The following is a 26,051-nucleotide window of genomic DNA, read 5'->3' as shown; positions in this document are numbered from 1 at the left end:
CGGAGGACGGAGCCGGCGGCGGCCGGGAGAGGGGTGTCCCCCGGAGCCCCCCCGCCGCCTCCGCCGCCGCTGCTGCTGGCGGGGCCGCCGGGCAGAGCGTGCCTCCGGGCAGTGTTGGCGGACTCGCGCTTCTTCCTGGTGTGCATGTGCTTCCTGACCTTCATCCAGTCCCTCATGGTCTCCGGCTACCTGAGCAGCGTCATCACCACCATCGAGCGGAGATACAGCCTGAAGAGCTCGGAGTCGGGGCTGCTGGTCAGCTGCTTCGACATCGGGAGCCTGGTGGTGGTGGTGTTCATCAGCTACTTCGGGGGCCGCGGGCGCAGGCCGCTCTGGCTGGCCGTCGGGGGCTTCTTCATCGCCCTGGGGGCCGCTCTCTTCTCCCTACCTCACTTCATCTCCCCGCCGTACCAGATCCAGGAGCTGAACTCCTCCGTCAGCAACGAGGGCTTGTGCGTGACCGGCAACGGCACCGCCAAGGAGCAGTGGGACTCGCCGGCCTGCATCAAGGATTCCGGTGGGAACGATCACTCCCTCTATGTAGCTTTATTCATTTGTGCCCAAATTCTCATCGGCATGGGCTCCACACCCATCTATACCTTGGGACCAACCTACCTGGATGACAATGTCAAGAAAGAGAACGCCTCGCTTTACCTAGGTAAGGCATCTCTGGCTGAGCTCTGTGCCTTCTGAACAGCATCAGGTTGCCTTCCAAAGGAAACTTTCCAAATAAATTTGCTGTGCTTTCCTGTGATAAAATGCCCTCCCCCTCCGTCCCTTTTCTTGTGGGATGGTGACCAGCAGTGACAGGTGAAGCTCAGGCAGTGTGTAACAGTGTGGAGCAGGACATCAGAGAAGGTCACCTTCCCCATCGTAAGCAGGTGACTTCTGCAATTAGTGCTACAGTTAGCTCAGCCCCTTCAACAGTGTTCTTTTTGCTAATGCAGAAAAAATGCATTTCTAAATTTTGGCCAGCGTGCCATTCATCTGGAGTATTTATAATGCTGATGTTTTATCAATACTTTGACAGATTCTTACATGTTTTGTTTGTTTTACTTTCCCAGAAGTTATTTAGCAATGAATTTTGGCAGGCATCAATAAGTCATGTGGGAACTCAGTTGGAAAGAACTTGGATATAACAGTAAGTGACGCCTTCAGGGTTAGAGCTCAGTTACGGGAGCTCGAGGAACACCCCAAAGTTACAACCCTCTGCATTGGAGTTTGGCAGGTACAGGAGGTGTTCCTATAATGTGAGAAAGGATTTTCTTGGTTAACTATGTACTGAACTTATTTGGGGATTGGAGAGGATAGGGAACACTGTACACTGTTGATAGTGTGCGTAGTACGAAGGAGGATTAGTTGTTCCTTGTGCTCTGCTGGTATCTTATGTGATTCTGTGAGAAATGAATCTCGGCCCTTCAAATCATTCTCAGATTAAGGGAGGCACTGATGGTGCTGGAAGAGCTGCTTAAGTGGTTGCTCAGCATTCCCATTGCCAGTTAATTTGCTGCATCTTTGCAATAACCTTGGAGGTAATCATTCCCTGTAAAATAGACATTTATGACAGGAACGCACATGGTGTGTGTGTAATTACTTTGTTAAGCGAAAATTAATTATCCATATCTGTGTTTTTTATTCCCTGTGACCTATTCATCATCAACACGACTGCTCCCTGAACCTTTTTAAAGTCAGTTCTATGTGTAATGTCTTGAGAAAGCCCTTAATGTTTTTGGGCTTCACAAGGAAGTGTAGGTATTAGCTGTGTTTTCTCTGCTGTTCTTGCAGCACTGCTGATCAGCCTGGTGAAATATTTTACACAGCATTTTCCTGCGCTCCCCAGCCTCTAAGAAAAGTGTGCTGGGATGGAAATCTAGCTTAGCCTGGAAGAACAGTGTCTCGTTGCTGAGGTCCATAACTGTAGTTTGGAGCAGTAGAGAGTGGGCTGAAGATTTTGGCAACAGGTAATTTCATACCACTCTTAAAAACAAGGGAAAAAGAGAGGGAATTGGCTGCAGGTGAGACAAGAAGGGCAAAGGAGAGGAGTGGAGTGAGAGGGAGAGAGCCCTAGTGGGGGGGAGGTAAGGTTATTGGAAATCCTCAGTGCAGGAGAAGCTGTGCTGCCGTGAATTTCTGCTGCCACAGGAAGTCATGGCAAAATGACTCAGGCAGCTTTTAATTGCTGCAGAGATCAGCCTCAAAGCCTTAGCAAAGGTAAAAGACACCAGCAACTGCTGGAAGGCTGTGGGTGAGCCAGGAGCCAGGTGATGAGTGCTGCTTTGATCTATACTGGGAATGTCCACATAGATGGGATGCTTGTGTGTAGTGAATGAGAAAAGTGAAGGTGAGATACTCAGCTGAAGTGTGAATGTGGGTTTTGTGCCAGCCATCTGATCTATCCGCTGGGAAATGAGAGTTAACATGAACACAAAGCACATTTAAAAGATTCACTAGTTGCTTCCTGTCAGTTTTTAAGCTATATAGTGTTTAAGTGCAGGAATAGAATCTGAGTTCTGTGGAAAGAAAAAAAAAATAGTTGGTCATGTTGGCGTGAGCAACCTGTGCTTGGTGCTTCTCTGAGGTTTGGAATGTTTCAGTTCTTGAAGAGAGACCTTCATAGGCAGTGGGCAACCTGGCCAGGCACACTGTGGGACCATAGAGGCAAGTGTGCTGATTGCCAGGGCTCCATCTAACCTAGCTTTCAATGCTGTGGATGTATGTAGCCAAAAGCTAACCAAAAATCTTGGGCTGGAATGTTTAGAGGTTTTGAAAAGAAGAGAAAGCCTGGTGAAAGCACTCCTTTCACACAAGGATGCTTCTCAGTGAAGATGGCTAATTTCAAACTAGAGGTATCCTCCAATGCAGAGTGTAAAGTCACCAGTGTGTTTGTTGGAAATCAGGCTGGTACTGCGTGCTGTGCTTTTTAATTAAAACAGATTTAAATACGTGTTCAACTGAAAAACATTTGTTAGGGAGCATGCACAAGAGAAAAGTTCCATGGATCTGCACAACTTCGGAGCACTTCCGCCCTTCCAGTTTGCCTGCTGACTGATGGATGGTGAAGCCCCCTCAGCATCACTAATCCTGATGCTGCAAAAGCTCACCTTATGTGGATGTGGAGGCTATTTTATTTATTTTTCAAGTTAATCCAGCTCAGGGCTCGAGTGCCAATAGCATATCCTCTTAAGTGTAGGCATGCAAGCTCAATGCGGACAGCTGTTTTAACATTCCTGGCTGGAAGTCCTCCTCTCAAAAACATATTTGGTGCTTATACATAGTCTCTTGGCTGCCTGCACTCCAGTCCATCTGTCGGGGTGGCCAGGTGCCAGTTCGCAAGGTGGTGTGTTGCTTTTAGTAGGACAAAGGTGCCAAGGGGACGAGTGTCCGGGCGCTTGCACAGCGATGTGTGAGCTCACTCCTGTGGGATGTTTCTCCCTTGTGAAGCTCGGGGTGCTCAGCCCCTTGCCCTGGCAGGGCTTTGATGCTACAGGGCTGACCTGGAGAAAATGCGTGGCATCAGGCTTGGAAGCAAGCCGGGATTATAGCAGGTGCCTGGGAAATGCAAGGACTGACTCCCTTAAACATAGATAATCCGAAATGGAAGGTACACATCTTCTGTAGAAACCGCTGAATCACTAAGTTGTAGAATCACAGAATATCCCAAATTGGAAGGGGCTCATGAGGGTCATCGAGTCCAACTCCTCCTGGCTCCACACAGGACAGCCCAAAAATCAGACCACAAAGTTGTCATTGTCTGCGCCTCAAATCTTGTCCTCTGGTGCTTGGCTGTAGGGTAGAGTACCCCAGGCATGCAGCTTGTTCTTGAAGGTACATCAGGGTGAAAACTCTTCCAGTTCACATTCAGAGTCAGATTGGACTTCTAAAGGCTTTTTGTACCTTGCTGTCAAATTCTGAAACTTAAACACAGTGGAGTTGTTTCTTTTTTTAATTTTTTTTTTTATTTTATTTTTTTTATTTTATTTTTTTTAGGGATCTGATAGTTTGTCTTGACTGTGAGGTCATTCTGCACTTGCATTATGAACTATAGGAGCTGTTCCTGGAATTAGCTGTGGTACTTGGAAGGTTTTGTAGTGGCATTGTGGTGCCTGAATAATTTTAAAATGTTTTACTTCTTTTGCAAGTGCCTATTGTAATAACAAAAGAATTTACTTAGAAAATTCATACATAAGAGGACAGTATAGGAATTTACAGAAGTATTGCACTGATGAGAATATTTCAGCATTCAGAAATATCTGGCTTTCACTAGTAACCTCCAGAAAGGACTCGTAGATGGATTAGTTGTTATGCTAAGGATGCTTTATTGTCTTATTCAAGAATGCTGTTAGCTGGTGATGATGGGTTATTAGCAAATGGCCTATGCAGATTTAGCAGAAGGTAGGCTTTCAGTAGTTTAGAGAAGAAACAATAATTATGAAATGCAAGGATAAAGCTTTTATGAGAAAACAGCAGAAAAAAACGTATAGATGTATGTAACTGAGGTTGGTGCAGATAATGGCATGAGAACTAGGGAAGTAAAGTCCTTTCCTGCCCTGGAAGAAGAATAAATATTTAGACGTGTTTCTAAAATACTTGGACTCCGTCTTTGTTTTCAGGAGGACCATTTGTGGATTGCTATTTCTAACATTAGCAGAAGAGTATCAAAGCTGAAATTGGCAAAAATGCTCACCAGCGCTTTTTATTGCTCACTGGATTTCCTGTTTAAAAGAGCAGTGAGCTCAGGTTGTTCTCAGCTGTGGGATCGGTTTATCTGAGTGAAAACTACACCTTAGTTCATCCGTGGGCTGATGCTCAGAGCTGCCCATGAGCAGCTGTTTGCTTTCTGGGAGCAGGGCAGGCTGCAGCTGGGCACCGTGCTCTCAGACCATTACAGCCTCTCGAGTGCAGCTGAGGGGGCTGCGCGTACGCATGGATCGGATTGAGCTCTGTTCCCACGCAGATGATTTATTACTCGGAACATTGAGTATTGTGCTTCTCTGGCATTTCTGTAACCTCCTTTATGTTAAAATGCTGATCAGGCAGCAGACACGGTTTGTAATAATTACTTGAAGTTCAGCTATGCAGTTTTATTGCCTTATTCTGCAGCTGAGGTGGGGCCCAGGAGCATGAAGCTCCTGGAGGTACCAGCCTCATTGGCTGCATTTGCTTAGACCTTCTGGGCCTGGGAGTGCCCCTTCTTCTTGCTGGTGCTCAGGAATGCTGCTTGCTTAGAGCACGGCTCCTCTCCTCCCAGGAGAGCTCTGCCGCCGACCTGATTCTGGCAGACAAGTGTCTGGGCTTGCAGAGCTCCCCAGAGAAGCCTGGAAACTTAGACATGAAAGCAGCCTTTGAGCACTGGCTTGTCTGTACCTTCTTCCAGGGACTGAATGGTTGGGATCCAGTGTCTAGTTACCTTGTGGCTGGAAACTTCAGCCCCATACACTGATTGTTTTGTAAAGAGTCCCTGTAATTGCTGCTGCTGCTGCAGGTGGGTTCGTTCCAAGTTGCCAGGGATACTAAATGTGTTACCCTTAACTCTTATGCAGTAGCCTCTGTACCTTGCCAACCTTTGTTTGTGGGTGTGTAAGCTGTATGAGTTCTTATGCAGTCAAAGGAGAGGAGAATCTCATATAGGTGGGCAGACAGAGTTGCTCTGTCCTATCACACAGAGCTAAATAGCTTTCTGATTTGACTGCATAAGGAGTGCAGGTGGGGTTGTAAACCAGGCTTAAGCTGCCAGCATCTCCAAGTTTTGATCAGGAAATTTTTAAAGCAGTTGAATGGATTTCATCCACAGATTTTAAAGGAGCAGGAAAGTGACTCTGTCATGAGAGAATCTTTCTTTGGTTTCATACTTTGCTTTTAAACCTGTTCTAAATCTTTCATCCTGATAACATTTTTAAAACTTTTATTAAACATAGAAGGCATGAACTCAGTTTTGATCTTCGCTTTTAAATTATTTTTACATTCCTTTTGAAAGTACTCAAGAAGTAACCATGCGGAACCAGCTCCTGCTCCAGTCAGTTGCTCTGGCACTGCTGCCTTTACTGACTGGGGGTGCTCAAGGCCAGGTTGGATGGGGCCCTGGACAGCCTGATCTGGCAGGTGGCATTCCTGCCCACGGCAGGGGGTTGGGACTGTGTCATCTTTAAGGTCCCTTCCAACCCATCTCATTCTGTGAGTCTATGAATCTGCAGTGGTTGGGATGAGCTCAGCCTGTGGCTGCTGAGGGAACAAGCCACAAGCAATTGATGCTGTGTGTGCTGAGGGCAGGGCAGGCTGGTGGCCTTTCTCCCAGTGAATCTCCCCTGGAGTTTGTCAGTTTCAGCTCCCAGCCCAAGGGTGCCTCTGCAAACCCATCCACATCCTCAGAGGGGCCAGGACTGGGCTCTGTAGCCTCGATGCAGCATGGAGATTGTCAGCCAGCCAGACCCATGCCCCGGCCCCTCCTGAGACCCAAGAATAAAAAGGACATTTCCCATGATGGGAAAGAATATGTCAACGCGCTGCAGCACAGATAGGTATGTGCTATGTCTTGCTTTGTTGCTGAGTTTGTGCATCTGTTGTGCTGTCACAGGGCCAGAAATCCATGCACAGTGCTAGTGAGAGAGCTTGTGGATATGGGTTTTTCTTCCTTCCTTCAGCCTCTCCACAAGCTGAGAGGTGTGAGCACAAAACTCTGGTGCTGCTGTGTGCTGCTCCTGCACTTGGCAGTCTGATCCCAAGCACCAGCTCTCACCTCCTGATTGGCACCAAGACGCATAACATGGTGGAAAACATTGCGCTCCAGTGGGAATTCCATTGTGACTTGTCTGCTGGGGAATCTGGAGGAGATGCCATTAGGGAAAAAAAAAACACAACCATGGGTACTTATACTGTGATTTGAACAAACTGATATGAAAATTACTGAAGGAAGATAAACGCTCCTATGCTGTTCCACTATGCTTCTCCTCTCCATTTTCCTGTACACCTTGCTTTTCTGGGACATTTTTTGATCTCTTCCATTTTCCCTCTGCCTGTATTTATTGATTTTAAGGCTTGCTTCACCTTGCAGCATGCACAGGACCTCAGCTACAGATAGTTCTGCTCCTGGGGTCTGCACCCATCAGTACTTGCAAGTCTGGAGTGACAGCTTTGGGAGTCTCAGCATTTTCTTAACATCCAGTGCTGATCTGGAACCAGCTCCCAGCTCTCCACTTGTTTGAATTTAGTCAGCTCTTTGTTAGGCTGGTGACTACTTTCTATATCTATGTGTCTGTTTTCAGTGAATTTATTCTAATAGATAAAGGTATATCCCATAGGGATTCTCCTTGTTGCATCCTATCCTTTTTGGATTTGTTAAACTGTATTCTCTGGAGTCAGAATATTTCATATAATCCATATAATAGCTGAGCATATCCTCTGGTGGATATTGGGCCAGGTCTTGGTGTTTGCTGCTATAGTTTATCACTATGTTTTTCCCAGATCTACTTGGTGTTTTCCCTTGGGTTTCATGCAGGCACTTGGAGGTGCCAGAGTGCTCCTGAAGCCAAGGGCTCTGAATAATACCTAGCTTCCCACTTCTCCTTTTTCTGTTTTTCAGTCCCAGGTTGAAGTTTGAATGCTGGACCTCCTCAGCAGTCCTTTAAAGAAATGTGTGTGTGTGTAGATAAAGCACAGTAGATAGTGAAAGAGTTGTGAGCACTCTGTGGAGATTGCTTGACCTGTGATTACTCGCACAGAATGTGCTAAGCAAGCCTTGTTTGTGTCCAAAGCATTTCTCTGCAGGAAATACTCTGTAAGATATTATCTGAGGTTGCTGTATAGCAAGCTTTCCTTGTCCTTAAAGAGAAATTGCTCTGTTCAGCTGAGCTGTTGTCTGGGTAGGTTTTGCTATATATCGGACAGCTCAAAACAGTGCCTCTTCCATCAGAAGTCCCAAAGGAATGAGCTCAGAGCCTCACAGGTCAAATACAAGAGAAATTCGTGAGGATGCTCTTTAGACTGCGGAGAAACCAGGAAATGTTAAGGAGAAGGGAGGGTTTCATATTTGTGGCACAGCACTCTGCTCAGAAAATGCCCCCAGCGATTCAGGTGGAGACAGTCAGAGAGCTTCTCCTCCATCTGGACTGTCACAAGTCCATGGGACCGGATGGGCTGCACCCTCGGGTGCTGAGGGAGCTGGCAGAGGTGATTGCTGAGCCCCTCTCGGCCATCTATCAGCGCTCCTGGTTGACTAGTGAGGTCCCAGAGGATTGGAGGCTTGCTGATGTGACTCCTATCTTCAAGAGGGGCTGTAAGGAGGATCCGGGGAACTATAGACCTGTTAACCTGACCTCAGTACCAGGGAAAGTTATGGAGCAAATCATCTTGGATGAAACTGCACGGCATGTGCGTGGTGTCCAGGGGATCAGGCCCAGCCAACACGGGTTCGTGAAAGGCAGGTCGTGTTTGACCAACCTCATCTTCTCCTATGCTGGGTGACCAGTCTGATAGATGAGGGAAGGGCTGTTGATGTAGTCTGCCTAGACTTCAGCAAAGCCTTTGACACGGTCCCTCACAGGCTTCTTCTGGGGAAACTGGCTGCCCGTGGTCTGAACAGATATACACTTCTTTGGGTAAGGAACTGGCTACAGGGCCGTGCCCAGCGGGTTGTGGTGAATGGAGTGAAGTCCAGCTGGCGACCCGTTTCAAGTGGTGTCCCCCAGGGGTCAGTACTGGTGCCCATCTTGTTTAGTATCTTTATTGATGACCTAGATGAGGGGATTGAGTGCACCCTCAGTAAGTTTGCAGATGAGACCAAGCTGGGAGGTGGTGTCGATCTGCCTGAGGGTAGGGCGGCCCTTCAAAGGGATTTAGACAGGTTGGATCACTGGGCTGAGGTGAATGGGACTCATCAACAAGGCCAAGTGCCAGGTCCTGCACTTTGGGCACAACAACCCCATGCAGCATTACAGGCTTGGGGGTGAGCGGCTGGATGAGTGTGAAGAAGAGAAGGACCTGGGGGTGTTGGTTGATGCTCGGCTGAACATGAGCTGACAGTGTGCTCAGGTGGCCAAGAGGGCCAACGGCATCCTGGCCTGCATTAGAAATAATGTGGCCAGCAGGAGCAGGGAGGTGATCATCCCCCTCTACTCAGCACTGGTGAGGCTGCACCTCGAGTACTGTGTTCAGTTTTGGGCTCCTCACTACAGGAAAGATGTTGAGGTCCTGGAGCATGTCCAGAGTAGGGCAATGAAACTGGTGAGGGGTCTGGAGCACAAGTCTTAGGACGAGCGGCTGAGGAAGCTGGGATTGTTCAGTCTGGAGAAGAGGAGGCTCAGGGGAGACCTCATTGCACTCTACAACTTCCTGAAGGGAGGTTGTGGTGAAGAGGGATTTGGCCTCTTCTCCCAGGCAAATAGTAGGACAAGGGGTAATGGCCAGAAGTTGTATCAGAGGAGGTTTGGGTTGAACATAAGGAAGAACTTTTTCTGTCAGAGAGTGGTCAGGCACTGGAATGGCTGCCCAGGGAGGTGGTGGAGTCGCTGTCCCTGGCAGTGTTCAAGAGGTGTCTGGTTGATGTGCTGCATGATATGATTTAGTGCTAGTGGTGGCAATGGTGATGAGGAGACGGCTGGACTGGATGATCTTACAGGTTCTTTCCAACCTTGTGATTCTATGGTTCTATGACTCACCATGCTACGGTGGGAAGAGCTGGAGGTGATGCTGCCAGTGAGTCCCAGAACGTGGCTTATCCTCCCCTGGTACCTCAATATCAAAAGAATAATTAGGAAAGTTTGCCATTTTCTGATTTTAATCTATCTTTATGTTTCTGCTCCTTACTTTATTCCAGCGAGGGAAAAAGAAGTTTAGTAGTGATGCTGAAGTCAGCTGCAAGAAGACCACCAATTCCCATTTTAAGAGGTAAAAAAAAAAATCACCTACTGTAGAAGATGGCAACATAATTTTGCAGATTCTAAATTTTGTAAAACTGATGGGCAATTTGCATCAACTTGATTTAATGCAGCTGCTGAGTGGTAAAAATAGTGAGGGTATCCCTAGAGAAATTGTGTAGTCATAGGGGAATAGAGATAACACATGAGGTTTTGAGTCTGCAGTATGATAGTGCTGATGCACACAGGCTGAGATATTTATCTGTGAGATTGTGTTATTGGCCTAAAAATAGGAATTTCAGAAAATTAAGTTTCTTATCTTAACGCATTACTGAGCACAGAATGTGAGCTTTTGGGGTTGTCCAAACACCAATGGGTGTTGCTTTGTTACCCATCTGAAACCGAAACCGTCACTCCTTGAGAGGAATATTAGTTCTGTTCTACACCTACTGAGCTCATGCAGAATTTCAAATAAAGACTTTTCTTCATTAGCATTGGCTTCTTTCTATACCTGATAAATATTAGCAATTGATCTGTGGCACTGAGGTATGTGGTTTAGTAGACATGGTAGTGATGGTTAGGCTAGATGATCTTGATGGTCTTTTCCAAACCTCAATGATTCTATGATTTTTGCTTAGATTTGGATGTTTTTTGTTTTTATTGAGTTTATGGGTAAGAGTTTCAGGTTTGGGCATTCAGAAGCAAGTAGGACACAGCAAGCAGGGAGTCGTTCCACCTTGAGTGGGGGGGAAAAAAACAAGACCAAAAAAAGACTGGATAAAGGAACTGCAGCCATGCACTTGAGCTCAGCCTTTTGTGAGAAATGAGGTGAAAGTAATTGTCTGGTATTTGCCCACCCACCTAACATGAAAGGAGTTGAAAAAAGCCTTCACACTTGTTGTGTGAGAGGGGTTCTGTACATTTGTGCCTTTTCAGCCTGTGATAAGGTAGGAGATTCAGTGTACAAGAAAAAAACAGAAGAATATATGAAGTAATGTATTTGAAAGAGTTTCTGCCCTGATTTAGTTAGAGCAGCTATTACTCCTTTAGTTAAATAGCACTATTTTCACTGGAAAATGGACTATTTGGATAGGGTGAAAATGAACTGTTTGTGATCTGTATTTAACTTCCCTTATCTTTATTCCTCTTTTCATCCTTCCCTGCACCTCCATTTTCTGAACTTAAAACCTGCAGAAGAAGAGCATTCTGTGGACTGAAGCAGTGCAATGCTTTCAAGAAAACCCCATATTTTGTCTCTCAGAGTTATACTCTATTTGTATACATCTCTGGGGGAAAAAATCAGGAAGAAATGTTTCGGGTTGACGTTCTCTCAGTATGTGAGAAATAACATTTCACTGTTTGCCCAGGTCAGCACACTGAAATGTTTTGCTATCTGTGGGGTCAGAGCTGACAAGTTCCTCATAGGAGGAGAAGACATAACTGGCACAGCCAGTGGGAGGACTGATGGATGGTCATGGTAGAGAAGTTTGATAGCCATGAGGTTTACATTAGCAGATAGACATCCTACACTGTGAGCCAGCTGCCCTTTGTTTGAATTGTGCCTGACAGGAAAAAAAAAAAAAAAGGTGTAGTAATTAGGAATGTAGTGAATTTCCTATGTCTACCTTAATAAGATGCTCAGATGGGCTTCTTTGTGGTCTGATTATAAAGATTTCTCTGAAGTATGACTTTGGGGCTAAGCAACTCTTCTAGAGCTGGATTAATGCCTGCTGCGTAGCCTGTCCAGGGATATTAGAAGAATTAGTAGCGTGGCATTAGAAGAGATGGTAGCAACATGGCTCTTGTGACTGTCAGAGTCCCTGGCTGCTTTTCAGATTGCTTTCTGCTGCTTTGGTACTGAATAGAAGGTGGACCACGAGGGGCAGAGTGGTTATTTTTGTATGCAGAGGACTGCAAAATAATACAGTTCTGCCCTTAATTTTGGCTATATTGCGTTCCCACTGAATTAAACCCCAAAGGCTTGTTGACTTCTTTGCTTCCCCTTCCCCCATTTCTTTGGATCTTGGGGAGTGGACAGCTGGTTGTGCTGTGAGAGCTGTGCCTTAGAGACTGTGTGTGGGAGTGATGTTACGAGGCAGTCTCTTAGCACAGCCCCTTGGTTATGTGCTGTATATTCTTGTCATACACAGTGCCAAAATAGACAGTAATCCTCTTACGTGGGATTGTGAAGCAAGTAATAATAGAGCACAAGTCAGTGTCATCAGTTCAGGGCTCGTTTTTTGGCAAACACATTTGTCATTTGTATCTCGCAGATTCCTTGTTACTTCTTAATCTTTATATTAACTAAAGTCCTCTCTCCAGCTGAAAATATTAATGTTTCACAGTAGTAATGTCAGTTGCAATAAAGACCTCTCTATTCATGTTTCTAATTGATGTGCTTGCTTTAAAAAGGCCACAGAGATTTTCATTTTTGTAATTCAGCTTATTTCTTAATGTAAGAAATTCAGCTGGAGAAAAACTAGATCACTTAGGTTGCACAAAACACTTCAGCTGCCTTTGGAGGCACCCTGAAAAGCCCTGAACACTCTGGATTCCTGTCTCTGAGCTGCTCATCTGATTTAGAACGCATGAGGCTGACTGCTCTGCAGCAGGGCCCAGGAGAAGTGTATACTGGGGGGAGAAGCAATTAGCTGTGCACCAAGGGGATTCAGAGCAGAAAGGAAGGGCTGGAGGCATTTAGTTAATATTAATGCTTTCGTGCTTCTGAAGGCCAGAGCCATGGTGAGTTCCTGCTGTCTTGGCCCCATGGTTCTGAAGATTGGCATCCAATGAACGTTAGATTTAGAGAAGCTTTTGAGAAGAGTTAATAAATCACTGCTAACTGTAGACACGTGCATCTTCCCTCTGAAGATAATGAGGCACACCTGATGCTGAGTGAGAGCAGGAGCAGACCTGTAAAGCTTTTTCATTCTTAAACAGATAGCGTATCGTCTTGGAATTTTTGTACAAAATTTAATAAATCTAAAAAAATGCACATGGTCTATTAAAAATTTCTCAACTCACCAAGTCAGCTAGGAGAAAATAAAACAGGTGTCTTTTTCCGTTGTGAAAACAATTTGGGAATTCATGACAATTTTCTTTATCTGAATTTGATGGCAGAAGAACTTTAGATGGAAAAATGTTGAGCTGTCATTTTGAAATGCATTTTTACTGCTCAATTCTTGTTACGCAATTCAGATTTCTTTTGCTCTTGATGTAAAATAGTCATGTCCCTGTCTGTCCCTGAGGACCACTGCTTTCCTCCTGTTTTCATCTAGTACCTTGTTCATGACATTTAGACATTTAGATTAGGCTAGAGAGAAAGAAATTTTCCATTTGCTCTCAGTGGGAATGGCCTGTGACTTCAGGCTTCCCTATTTTGGCATTTTGTAATTATTTCCCTGATGGGTTTCAGAAGTGTATGCTAATAAAAGACGATCCGTGTTGAGTTGCTATCTGTGCAGTAGCACTGACACAATCCATTCTGTGTTGTACTCAGAATCACAGAGAATTTGTATAACTGTATGGAGTTATCCACAGCCTTCTCAGGGCTTTTCTGAGAGATTGTGCATGTTTAGGTAACTCTGTGTCACCTCTTCTACTGATAAGCACTTATCTGTACAAACAGCTTTCTTGTTCAGTTTTGGGAGCAAGTTTTTATATAAAATTGCTGTATTGTGCTAATTGTCTGTTGCTAAATATATTCTGGTTCTGCATGTATTGTGATTAAAGTGCTCCTACTGCACTTTACTGAACGGTCAAAGATTAACATGTCAAAACAGTTCATCTATACTTTCACTGGGGAATAAATCAAAGTTCTGGATTAGAGTCACAATGTTTAATGATAACGTCACAAGAAAAAAAGCTGAACAAAAACATTTGGATTTTCCTATTATGAATGGATTTTTAAGTGCATAGCACTTCATTTCCTTTGTCTTGGGGACTCTCCATCTAATGTTGTTAATACCGTGGTAATGGCTTACAGGTCTGGCCAATGAACATCAATGGTTGAATTCTGAATTATGGGCCCATCAGCCTTGTGCTCAATATTCCAAAGATAGGAGCCTGATGTGGTATCTCTGAATTGTTTCTCCTGTGGAGAAGGAAAGGCAAGCTGTTGGAATTTTCTGCACAGTTGAATGTGTGTGAAACTAAGAAGTAATATTTTTGTTTGGCTATTCAGCTGTATTTGCTGAAAACGAATGTCTGATTCGGCTGTCATCTCTCTGCTAGTTTTTCACTGCAGTGTTTTGATCTTTCAGTTGCTGAGCTTTTCCCAGCAGTTTTAGTGTTTTAAAACCATGGTACTGTGTTACTCTCAGTTTTCTGTTTTGAAAGAAACAGTTGCCTGAGTGGTTTGTTACATGAGTTAGCAGATGGTGATTTAACTACATTTGATCCAAAAAGAGTTTTGGTTCTGTACGTCTGTCTCAGGCTCAGCAAAATCTCAGCAGAGCGCTTGCAAAGTGAGCAAAATAGTGCTAGCTGTAGTTGTGCTGCTCAGGGAGCATGAAAATAGCAGCTGTGATGTGTTTGACAACAAATTCTGCAGATTAGGAGGTTAGAATTGAACCCTAGGTTGTATGTTCCTTCGGCGTGCCATACATCAGTGCTGCCACATCAGTGTGTCTGGTGTCACGAGTTACTCCAGTGATGGGAAGGGGCCACTTTGTGGTGGAGAAGAGGAAACCCCTACAGGAGGCATCTCAAAATTCAGGTGTATTCCTTGAACTTACTGCGCCGTTTGTGACTCTGCCTTGGTGTGAGTGTTGCTGAGATGTGCTATATGAAATAGCTGAGGAGCTTCACCTGTGTCAGAGGCAGCAGTAGGCTGAAGGTCTACGTGTCTCAGAAGTTTTTTTGACTTGTGTTGTTATGCCTGATCTGTTAGTGCTCTTTCAGTGCACTGGCAGCAGTGATGGCAAAAGTAGACTTGTGATCTTTGGTGTAATTTTAAAAATTTATTATAAATATGCAAATTAGCTGATAGAAAGGAATGTGTTAAATAGAATCATAGTATCATGAAGGTTGGAAAAAAACCAATAATATCATCAGTCCTGCCACCAGCCCATCCCCACCATGCCCACTAAACCACACTGGTAATTGGTGATGTTTTATTTGATTATTTTACTTTTACGTTATACATTTTACATTATACAGTATACCTTTACTTTACATTATACCTATAGAAGCAAAATAAATACATCTTAATAAATATTGGGAGTGCTGCACTGAGTTGATACTGAATTTATACTGTTACAAAAAGATCTGATTACAATATAGTTTATTAAAATTGGACAGGGGATTACAGTTACGGTTAGATATTACATAAACATAGAAATGTATTACATCTTTTGTATTTGCTTTTTGAAGGAGTACTAGATGCTGATTTTTTTGGTCATTATTTTTACTCTTTTCCCCCTACCTGTAAACTGTGTGGTTTCATTTGTTTTGTGGGCAGATTTTCAGTCTGAATCTGAAAGTTTAGTTAGGATCCACCAGTTTGCAAAATCATCTCTCTTCAGTCACTTGTAAAATTCTGCCATAGAGTGGAAGGATGCCGAGTGGATTGTCGCTGTGCTTGGTTGTGATCTGCCAGCTGTGGAGACCACCAGTAACATTGTCTTGGTTATTGTAGGTAACTCTCCTGTGTCGTTCTTTGATGACCTCCCTGTCAGTCTCTCTGTTAGAGTAATTTAATAACTGAGCTTATTAAGATGTTCCAAGGAGCCTGAGTAAGTCAGGGACCCAACTTGCAATGAATTTCATGGGATTTAGGGCTCACATTTAATCTTCCGTGCAAACTTAAGCCTAACTTGTCTGTGCTAAGCTGATTAAAGGTTGTGATAGTTTGCAGATTGCACGTGTGAGGGTAATCATCTTCCAGTAGGATCTTCCTGATGTAAATAACTCATGCAGCCTGGAGAGCTACAGCTGGTCTCAAGCCCACCCATTGTGAGGCTTCTTCTAAAAGCTGAACTGATGGGCAGGGGTACTATGTAATGAGCATGGGGCCAGCTCTGCTCCTTCTCTTACCTGGAGAAGGGCTTTGGAGATTTCTGGGGGTGGTTTGGTGAGAATGGTAAAGAAGTTTATTGGCTCTTGGAATCGTTCTGTCCTAAAGATGATGAGTGCGTCTATAAAGTCCACTGTGATAGAGCTGAAAGGAGAGTATGTGGGGTAATTTCATGCTTTATTGGGCCAGAAAGGACTATCACGTTCAGTTGCTCTGACATCTGTTGAATTAGATTTCATTATAGTGCTAACCCTATGCAAAGCTCTGTACCCATAAAACCATTTAACTTAAAATGAACCTCTCACCGTTACAAACAGCCTGCCTCCTCCATAGGAATATTGCTCTTAACAGTTAATTATCCTCTTAAAAAAGTTACTGCTACAGAAAAGTGCCTAAAGTTGGCTGAAAGTCATTTGTCCGTAGCCTCTAGCCACTATGATTTTCACGTCTGTTTGCTAAGTGTGAGAGCATCTTTTACTAATGAAAAATAACGTGCTTAATAATCTACTAATCTAAGTAACTGAGAAACAAAACTGCCATGCTTTATTCTACTCAAAAAAAGAAGAAATAAACAGAATAATAATATTTTATTAAAAAATTACAGCTAAAATAAAAGCATATTGGCCATTTTTCCTCAAAACGTGTCAGCTGAGTAGTATCTAAACAGTGAAAATAATTACTGCTGATTATGAATTTTTCATTTTTCCATCTATGGGCTTTTGAAACATCTTGGAAGGATTCATGTACTATATGTCATTTTTTCTTGGAAATGCTAACTCTGCAAGTTAGTAACACTTCTGTCTTTTATTAACGTATTAACATATCTTACTGTGACAGAGAATGAGCTCCAAATGGAGTCCTAAATCACAGTTATAGTTTATATCTTAAAAAGGAAGGCAGATGTAATTATAATAGTATCATTAAGGAGAACCTCTGTAACAGCAATTACTTTTTCAGTGCTGCACTCAGTGTTTAAACGATGACATTTGGTTGAACCAATTAAAGTATTCTGATGCCTTTTTTTTTTTTTCGGCAAATTATTACTCATTTAAATCTGATTTTTGGAATATATTGATTCAGTCATTTTTTTTCATCTAGATAAAATGATTTATGTTTGCAAAGGGTGAAATGTTTAACTTATGCTGTATTAACTTTTGATCCTTATATGGGAATATAAGCTAGCATTAAAAAAAAAAATAAAAAATTGACACACAAATTCAAACCACCCCAAAATATGTAGAACATGTTACCTAGTAATAAAAAACCCAAATATTTTTATTTTTTAAAATTTGATTGTTGACTTTACATGTTGATATCTACTTTTCCCCATGAGATGAATATTCATTTCTTTCAGGATCCCAACTGAGCTGTGAGCAGTCTCATTTATTTATAGAATCAGTTAGAAACAAATTATGTTTCTGGTGGCCTTCTGTCTAGAGTAAAAAATATAAATTAATTTTTTTCCTTTCAGTTTCTTGCAAGATCATATTCCTCCTTTCCCTCTATGATTCTGTAGAGACTCCCATCTCTTTTTCCCTTCATTTCTTTCAGATCTCTGGCTGTTTACGTTCTTTGATCTATCCAAGTTGACCATAGCCTTGTCAAAGGCAACAACTTCTTGTTTCAGTATCCAGTGTTATGGGACTGTCTCAAGCATGTGAGGGCACTTTGTGAACAGTTCATTTCTATGTGGGGCACCCATTAACTCACTGTGGGGCAGTTTTTGTAGGCATCTCTCCATAGGCTGGGATGTCTGCACAAGGATGAAGATAACCCGTTTGTCAACTAAGGATTATTTCCTGAGGCTTTTCAGCAAGGAGAGGAATGACTTTTTTACTCTGGCCGAGACTAAGGTTAAGGCTCCTGTGCAGGTTTTTAAAGTAAATCTTCAATGTCACCCATTGAGTGGGACGTAACAGCACGTGTTTGTGTCACAAATATTGTTAAAGTGATTCTTCATTAATTAAGGGTATTAGATCATGATCTGGAGCAACTCTTTTCACTGAATCAGTGTCAGGGCCTGAGAAACTCACAGCAGTTCCAGTAGTTGATGTTGCTGTGTGGATATATGGAATTTTCTTCTGTTTTGCTGTGATAAGGCCATGTGGTCCACACTCAGGCTTGGTACAGACTGGGTTCCTGCAAAACCTGTTATTTAGATCATATTAGACCTGCAAGACCTGTTAGTTGGCTCTGTATTCTAGGCTCTGAATATCTGCCTTTGGCTATTGTGGTGGTTGAAGATCTGGCTAAGCACCACCTCTTTGTAGGTGGTTTTAATTCTCTTACCTGAATTCTATTAGAAATTGTGGTTAGAGCCATAAGAAGATTCTACTGTTGTGTGAAAGCCAATAGCTTTTTGTTGTGGGTAGTGGTAGAGAAGACAACCTGAGATCTTCGTCATCCATGTGCTGTTGATGTGGAGACTGCTTGAATGGGGAAGAAATTGGTTTTGCTTCTTGCTCTTCTTAGTGCTGCTGTGAAAAACTCAGCTGTCCAAGCAGAATAGAGATGTGAAAGAAGTCTCACTTCTGTCTTGAGATCCCTCTGTGGAGCCATGGGGATGGAGAGGGGCACGTATCCAGAAACCAAAACTCAGGTTTTGTTCCAGAAACAAATACTTCAGTGTAATTGAGGTTTTGTGATAATAATTAAACAATGCTGCTTAGGAGAATAAAGGGTAATTTTTGATACTTGGTAGATTTTCATGAAACGGTGATGTTGTCCTTTAGCCAAAATAAATAGCTTCCAGTATTTATAACACACATACGGATGACAATCTTTTTTTTTTCAGAGTCTTCATCCTGTTATAATATTCCCAGCACGGTTTAAATATGAGTATAGGGCTGTGCATTGCACTTTCCCAATTGTTATTTAATACTATTTTATTCAGGCTATTGCAGATTTAGTCCTTTTGTGAATGCAGAAAAATAACTTCTTTAGCAACACAATGAACATTAATAAAGCTAACAAGGTCATCTGCAAATTACTGGAATAATATGCTTTTGCTTACAGGCAGATTTTCAGTCAGATATGAGTAATGAACTGTAATTCCTGTTGTTTCAGTTGAAAGATGAAAATGTAAGTACAATTTGCAAGGAAAACAAGAAGAAATGTTATTTGACTTGCCCTTCTTTGCTATCTATTAGGTAGAAGTAGCAGAGGGAAAAGCAATCACAAGGATTTTCAGTAATTAACCTGTGCCTCCTAGGCGTAAACCAATTTTTGAAAGGAAATTAATTGTGAGAGAAAATGATTGAAATAATTTCCTTCTTTGTTCCAATGTCTTGCTGGTAGGACCAAGACAAAATAAATGTATATAGAAATTCTGTGACTATCAACAGATAGTCAAATATTCTTTTCAGGGACTATTTAGTCCTTCTCACTTTCTTTCTTTTTCAGTTAATTTCCTAGGCACAACGGATCTGTTTTTTGCGCAGTTTACAGAATGTGCGTCCTATGCAAATCTCAAACTTGCATGTCCTTACCTGATTTGTACACAAAAACCAGTAAAACCCTTATCTCTTGACATTAAGTACTTAAGGTGCATAGATTTTGCTAAGAAATTGGCAAGTATTCCTTGTTCTTCCTGGATGCATGATGTCATCTTCTCAAATCTGGTCCCATGCCTGAAAAAATCTAACCAGCCTTTTCTCCTCTGTTCCCACTGGGAATGTGTGTACCCTACCTGTCCAAAACAGGAAGACCTGAATGATATATTTGTGTCTGCTCACTCTGCCTGAACGTGAAGTAAAACTGTGACAAGTGCAAGTATTCTGAAATACTCCTCTGAGGTTCTAGTGATGTGGTGGCTGTGCACCCAAGTTTTCTTGCTGCAATTTGAAGATCACGTAATTTGGAAATACTTCAATCTCTTACATTTACTTATTGGTGATGTACATGGTAAAAGTCTGCTTGCAGAGGTCAAATTTCAGCTCTCACAGTTTGTTCTTTTACAGTTATGATAATCCAAAGAAGAGGAGGTGAGATGCAAATGAACAAACCAGCCTCTCTCCACTTCAGTTAGAAGTGTTGTTAAAGAAGGAAACTTTGAAGAGAGTGGGATCAGCAGAGTCCATAAGCGTGTACTTAAAGTTACTCTTGGGAATAGTCCTCAATGAAAATTAAGTGTATGTGCATGCATACTCAGCTGCCAAACAATTAAAAAAACAAAGCCAAGCAATTAAAAGGCAGAGATGAGATATTCCCACTTGATGTGGCTTAACGGAAACTATAACTATTAGTCAAGGAGCAGCTCCAGTATCTCTTAAAGGCAGCTGACAGCTTCAGCGTCATTCCTGTTATTAGGAATGTAGCTGAGTAATATGGCAGAAGCTCCTGCCTGCCTCATGAGAGTAGCCCACTAATTTACAGAATCCTGCTTGAGTGAATAATGCTTTTACTAGCTTTCAGTATTTGAATGAATGAGAAATAAGGCAAATTATTTAAGAAGTTATTACTTGGATTTTGGAGATCAGAGTTTTAAAATGATTTACAGCAGTAGGTTGGTTAGAATTTAGGCTAATAACTAAATATATGGTAGATCATTTTCTGTATGGAAATGTATGTTACTTTTATGACATTTCTTTGAAGGTAATTTTGGGATGCTGAGAGGTCCAGAATTTGGAAGGGACTTAAGGGCACTCAGTAGGTATATGCAAAGTGGTTGATATCTTTGCCTAGTTTCACTGGTTAAAAATATTCAAAGAAGAAAACATCTCAAGTAATTTGTTGTTTTGTAACGTTGGAGTCTGGGAGCTCAAAGGTGGTGGTCATCTTGGGAGTCATTATCTTATGTTTATGACTCAGCATACTGACAGAGACTTGAAAAATTTGAAGGTGAGATGTGGAGGTTTCTGGTAACTGATTTCCATGAGAAAAACAGCTAAGAGCAAAGTTTTACATTTTGGTTCATCTTTTGAAATTCTGGTTGCATCCAGCGCAAGTAGTCTGTGTATTTGTCTGAGAGCTAAATTTCAATAAAAGTGCATTTCCACATCAATATTTCCTACACATGGAAAGATACCTCAGAAGTTTAAGGAACACCGTTTTGATTTTTTCCTTATTTATGCATTCAAGTAGTTGTTGACACTTCTGTTTTTTAAAAACATTTCTTTAGGGAACATAAAGCGCCTAATACCTCTTAATCTGTGGAAAGGATGTCAGAGCATCTTTGTTTTCAATCTTGGTTCTGATCATGCAAGTAGAGACAAGCTCATCTTTGGTCACGCAAACCGTGTACATCTGTGGGGCTTTCCATATGCTTAGAATCAGAGATAGCAGTGTGTGCTTTTGTAGTGCTGTCAACTGAAAAATTCTTCCCTTAAAATTTGTTTAAAATCTGATAATGCTTGCTATGGTTAATTATATGATCCAAGATTTTTCTTGTGCATGATGTCTAAATTTGGTTAACCACATTGATTTTGAAACTGCACATGAAATTTCAGCTGTTTCCACTAAGCTCTTGCAGCAGATTTATCTTTTCAATGTTTACTTAATAACACAAGTTGTGCTTGGTAATGTACCAGCAAATGTTTGCTTATAGGTGAATATAAAGACAGAAAAGTCAGATTTTGCAGAAAAAAAGAAAAGATGTAGTATTTGTGTTTCGAAATGAAACAGAGTTATCTCAAAGAACAGGAGTCTGTGGCTGGCTCTTGAAGTTCTACTTAATAGAATTTCGAAGTCATTAGAAATAAGGAGTTAAAGAACACATTTTAAGCACTGGAGTAGTTTTTGTTGGGGCAATCTTTTCTCAAACCAGGCTTCTTTACTGCTGAAATAGCATGGCACAGATACAAGCCTTTATTCTTTGGTATTTTCAGTTTTTTTAAAATTTTGCATTGGATGCACATAATCAGTAGTGTAATCTAGTGAGTGATGTGCTCTGTAGCACAGTGTGTGACATGGAGCAGTGCTGCAGGGCTGGCATGTGTGAGAGGTACACACAGGGAGAGGCAGCTGATATTTGTGTGTTTAGATGGGGCTTATCTCGCTGTTTTTTTTGTGACGCTGGATTTGGACCCCGTGAAAACGACTGTACTCTTAGAATACAAAGCATAAACAGTATAGAAGTAAGAGCTTTATATGCTTCATAATGATGATGTGTTGATACAAGTGATATGTTAGTAACAAATACATGAGAGACAAGTAGAAGTTTAAAGCTTTTCATCTGACATTGGCAAGTAATTGGGCGTATTAGTATTTCATTTAACTTTCAGATTTTTTTAATGAAGTTGTAAGCTGGTCCATTCTTTTAATTTTCTGTGGTAGGTAAAATAGTGCCCTGGTGCTCTAAAAAGGGGTGCAATGCTGCTCTAAAAAGGGGTTTCTCCGATCTGTTGCATCTGCTTGCAAAAATGTTAGCAAACATTTTCTATACAAAGATCAAGTCAAGCTAGTGGAACAGCTTTCTTGCTCTGTTTATTATTTTGTGGAACCCTGGATCTGATAGACTTAAAGTTGTGGTAACGCTAATACGTTTTGAAAGGAAATGATTTAAAGATTTGAACTTTACTTTGTTAGCTGATACACAACAATGCTTTGAGCATTGTTTTTTTCCTGAGCAGACAACCACATGAAAGAAAAAATCCTAAAGCATGTATAGGTAGGATTGGCTGTGTTTTCATGAAGAAAAGAAGGAAGTGAACTGTGATTTCCTGACTTCAAGGCTTTTGTGAAGCATTCTTGGGTTCTGCTTGTATGTACTCTGTTTTCATTCTTCAGGCTCAAAAGAGTGGTTAAAAATTAAGTTTTTTGGGTAACTTGTCTCTTCTACACTCACCCACAGTGGAAATAAATGTGCATTTTGACTGTGAGTGGTGTTTCTTTGGAAGCTTTCCACTTGTTCCTTGCTACTTCATTGCTGCTACTGGGACAAAAGAGATGGAGTAGTGCTGGGCTGAGGTTTGGATGTGTTCTCCATCCTGGCCTCTGTCTGCCAGCATTGTGCTGGGGCTGAATTAGGACCTGCTCCCTACTGTGAAGGAATATCCTGCTGTTTATTTCTTCAGTGACAGCACAGCTCTTGTAGGAAACACACTGGCAGTAGGAATGGAGAGGATGCTATTGTACCATGACACTACTTCTTTTGCTTATACAATCATAGAATCCTTAAGGTTGGAAAAGACCACTAAGATAATCTAGCCTAACTGTCAGCCCTTCCCCAGTGTGCCCACTAACCATGTTCCTCAGTGCCACATCTACACATTTCTTGAACGCCTCAGGGGAGTGACTTCACTTCCCTGGGCAGCCTGTTCCAGTGCCTCACCACTTGTTCTGAGGAATTTTTCCTAATATCCCATCTGAATCTTGCCTGGCACAACTTAAAGCCATTACCAAAATCCCAGACTGGAACAGATATCCCCTTGTAGTTCCAAGATATGGAACTACATACATGTAAATATTTAGCCCTCTAAATCTCCCAACATATAGATAATTCAGTCATATAAAGTTATCTTGTCATTTCTATTAAAGCTCATTCTTCTGCCTGTAAACAGGTAACCTATAAACATGGGCTTTTACTTAAGAGTGGAATTTGTGAGTGTTTTCTTTTTGAGTCATTTTTATTCTTCCCTTGCTGTTCTTTCAGGATGAATGCTGTTCAGCACGCAGAACACAGTTATTGCTTTGGGGAAGTAAATTGTACTCTTGGCCTTTCCACTCTGCTACATAACTGTAGGTGATTCATTTTATCCTTTGTATCTCTGTTTTCCAATCTACAACTTCATTTTATGGTGGCAGTTAATCTATCAGAGTAAAAATTTGAAATCTACAGATAAAAAAAAGATTATATCTGTATCTCACTAAAAAAGTATCCTGCAAAATTGCATTACTGTCCTGACAGGAAAAAAAAAAATACACATATGAAAAAAAATAAAAGCAAGCCAAAAACATCCCTCCAGAATGAGCACTGTATATTTTGCAGGATTTTGCAAATTCTAAACTTTAATTGAAAGTAGAATAAAGATCAAATTCTGCTTGCCTTACACATGTATGAAGTGGAAGGTTGTACTGTGGTGATGTGCTGCCAAGGCTGGAACAGTGGGGTCTTTCAGAAATGTTCCTCTCCATCTAGTGCTAAACTTTGTGTGGTGATGTGTGTGCACAGTGCACACAGTGCAGGGGACTGAGCAATATATTACTTTGCTTTTACTTCTTAAACCAAAGTAACTTGTCTAGAGCCCAGGAGCCAGATGGCCTGATGTAGACCACTAATGTGGACTTTCTGTTCATTTAGGCAGAACATGGTGCTTGCTGCTTTTATTGGTGCTAACAATTACTAACATGGAAAGGCAAAGTTGAAGGGGAATGCATTTTATGGTGCCGCAGGGATACGTATCCTCATACTCAGAATGCATAGAGGCTGGTTGTCATTTGATGCCATTTTAGGAGGAGAAGGAGGGGACTTTCCAAGTACTTTTATGACCTTTGCTTACATATGTTTTTACTGTGTGAGTAGATTGAAAAAGTACCTTTAGTAACTATGTTGTTTTATGCATGTATTGTAAGAACAGGGATTTTTAGACCCATAGAGGATTGAGTCCATCTTACTGTAATCACAGTGGCTTTGCTACAATAGGGTCTCTGTAGATTCTTCTTCTCTGGAAGAAGAAAGTCCTATGATCAGAAGCAGTAAATATTTTTGTTTTGTCAGAATGGAAGTATTAATTGGAACATGTCCTAGGATAAACTTTTCAATGGATAAAAATGATATTTCTTAATTCTCTTTTATTTTGTAGGTAAATTCCGTGTGTAATTCAAAACTGTTGCTTTGACTCCCTTCTTCTCTCATCTAGAGTCTTAGCTGTGATGGATGTTTGGCTAAGCTAGCCATAGCCAGCTGTAAGTGGAAACCGTACACCTAGACTGAGTGGTACAGTGTTGTACAAAAACAAAAAGAAAAAAAGTCAAAGGAATTGAAGTATCCATGGCTGGGTATCATAGGAGCAAATAAGCATTTAATTAAGTGAATTTGAACTAGGAGTTAGAACTATGTTCTGAAATACCAGGTTTGAGAGGGCTGGGAAAATCTTTCCCTGATCAGACTGAAGAGGAGCTTTACCCAAAGAATGAGGTATGATTGCTGATGTGATCTCCTCCCCAGGACATTGAGTCTTTGAGAGAAAAAGGAGACTTAAAAAAAACATGCAAGATCTTTGCTTTTGAAATGATCTTTCTAAATACAATGTTATTTCAGCAGACTAACCAGTGCTTTGGTTTGAGGACAAAAGATCCTACATGACTGCAGCAGCAAGCAAGCTTTGACAAACTTCTGGGGAAAAAAAAACCTTCTTCAAGGTCCAGGTGTAGGTGATTGCATTGAATGTCACGTGTATTTCTCAAGTGGCCATATTTCAGCTAAGGATGGGTGACCTGCCGGTGCTTTGTCACCCACCTTCCCTGAGAAGCATGCTTAGAGACTTGCCAGCATTGAGTGTGGAGATGGCTAATACAGTAACTCTGAAAGGTACAATTCTTCACTTTAGAGAAAATCAACCACTAGAGAACTAGATGGCCCTTGTAGCCCAAACGTCTGTATTAGCAATAATGTTCCCATTTTATTTTCTTAAGATTACTTGCTCTTTGGAACGGAACTATAGCATGTAACATACACATGATTTCTGTTTTATCATGTGGAAATATTACTGCTACTTTATAGTATAGTTCTTTTCTGACTTAGAAGATTTGAAGATAGTTTGCAAATATAAGAACCTGTGAAGGTTGTAACTCAGGCACATCCAAGGTTTCCTTACATGCAATTAATGTCATGCAGACTGGCTCAGCACCACGTGTTCCCTTGTTAAAATTTTCTTTTTACTTCTGTTAAAATTAAAGAGCTGGGGCAGGGTGCTGAGAAGGTGTTCCTACATCACTGCAGTGTTTTAGATCCTTTCCATCCAAAACCTCAAGATGAAAATGGAAAAAAATATGGAACAGTTGTCTGCAGAACTTTTTGTGTTTGTGAGCAGAGTTCAGTTTTGATGATGCCCTGGCTGAATCTATTTCCAGTTTAGTTTCCTTTCTGTATCATCTGGTAATATTGGTGGCCTGTTTGGGAATAAATATTCTCAGGTTTTAGGGTGCATTTTCATGCAGTCTGTGACCAGAATTTCAGGGCCCCAGAGCAGTCTGCTAGGCTGACTCCTGGAAACATAGAGCCATTAAGGTTGGTAAAGACAACTAAG

The 26,051-nt window shown here is 41.8% G+C and overlaps 1 protein-coding gene across 1 annotated transcript in view; it reads left to right on the top strand.

The window, feature by feature from the left end:
• The window catches only part of SLCO5A1 (solute carrier organic anion transporter family member 5A1), a 72,694-nt gene that overhangs the window by 955 nt on the left and 45,688 nt on the right, over positions 1-26,051 (top strand). Inside the window, exon 2 of the mRNA XM_042869490.1 lies at positions 6-658. Coding sequence (XP_042725424.1) covers positions 6-658 — 653 coding nt within the window. The remainder of the gene's footprint in view (positions 1-5; positions 659-26,051) is intronic.

The sequence above is a fragment of the Lagopus leucura genome, unplaced genomic scaffold, assembly GCF_019238085.1.
Source record: "Lagopus leucura isolate 7727_CA_CO unplaced genomic scaffold, USGS_WTPT01 Super-Scaffold_100002, whole genome shotgun sequence".
Lineage (NCBI taxonomy): Eukaryota > Metazoa > Chordata > Aves > Galliformes > Phasianidae > Lagopus > Lagopus leucura.
This window is presented reverse-complemented; position numbering and strand designations above follow the sequence as displayed.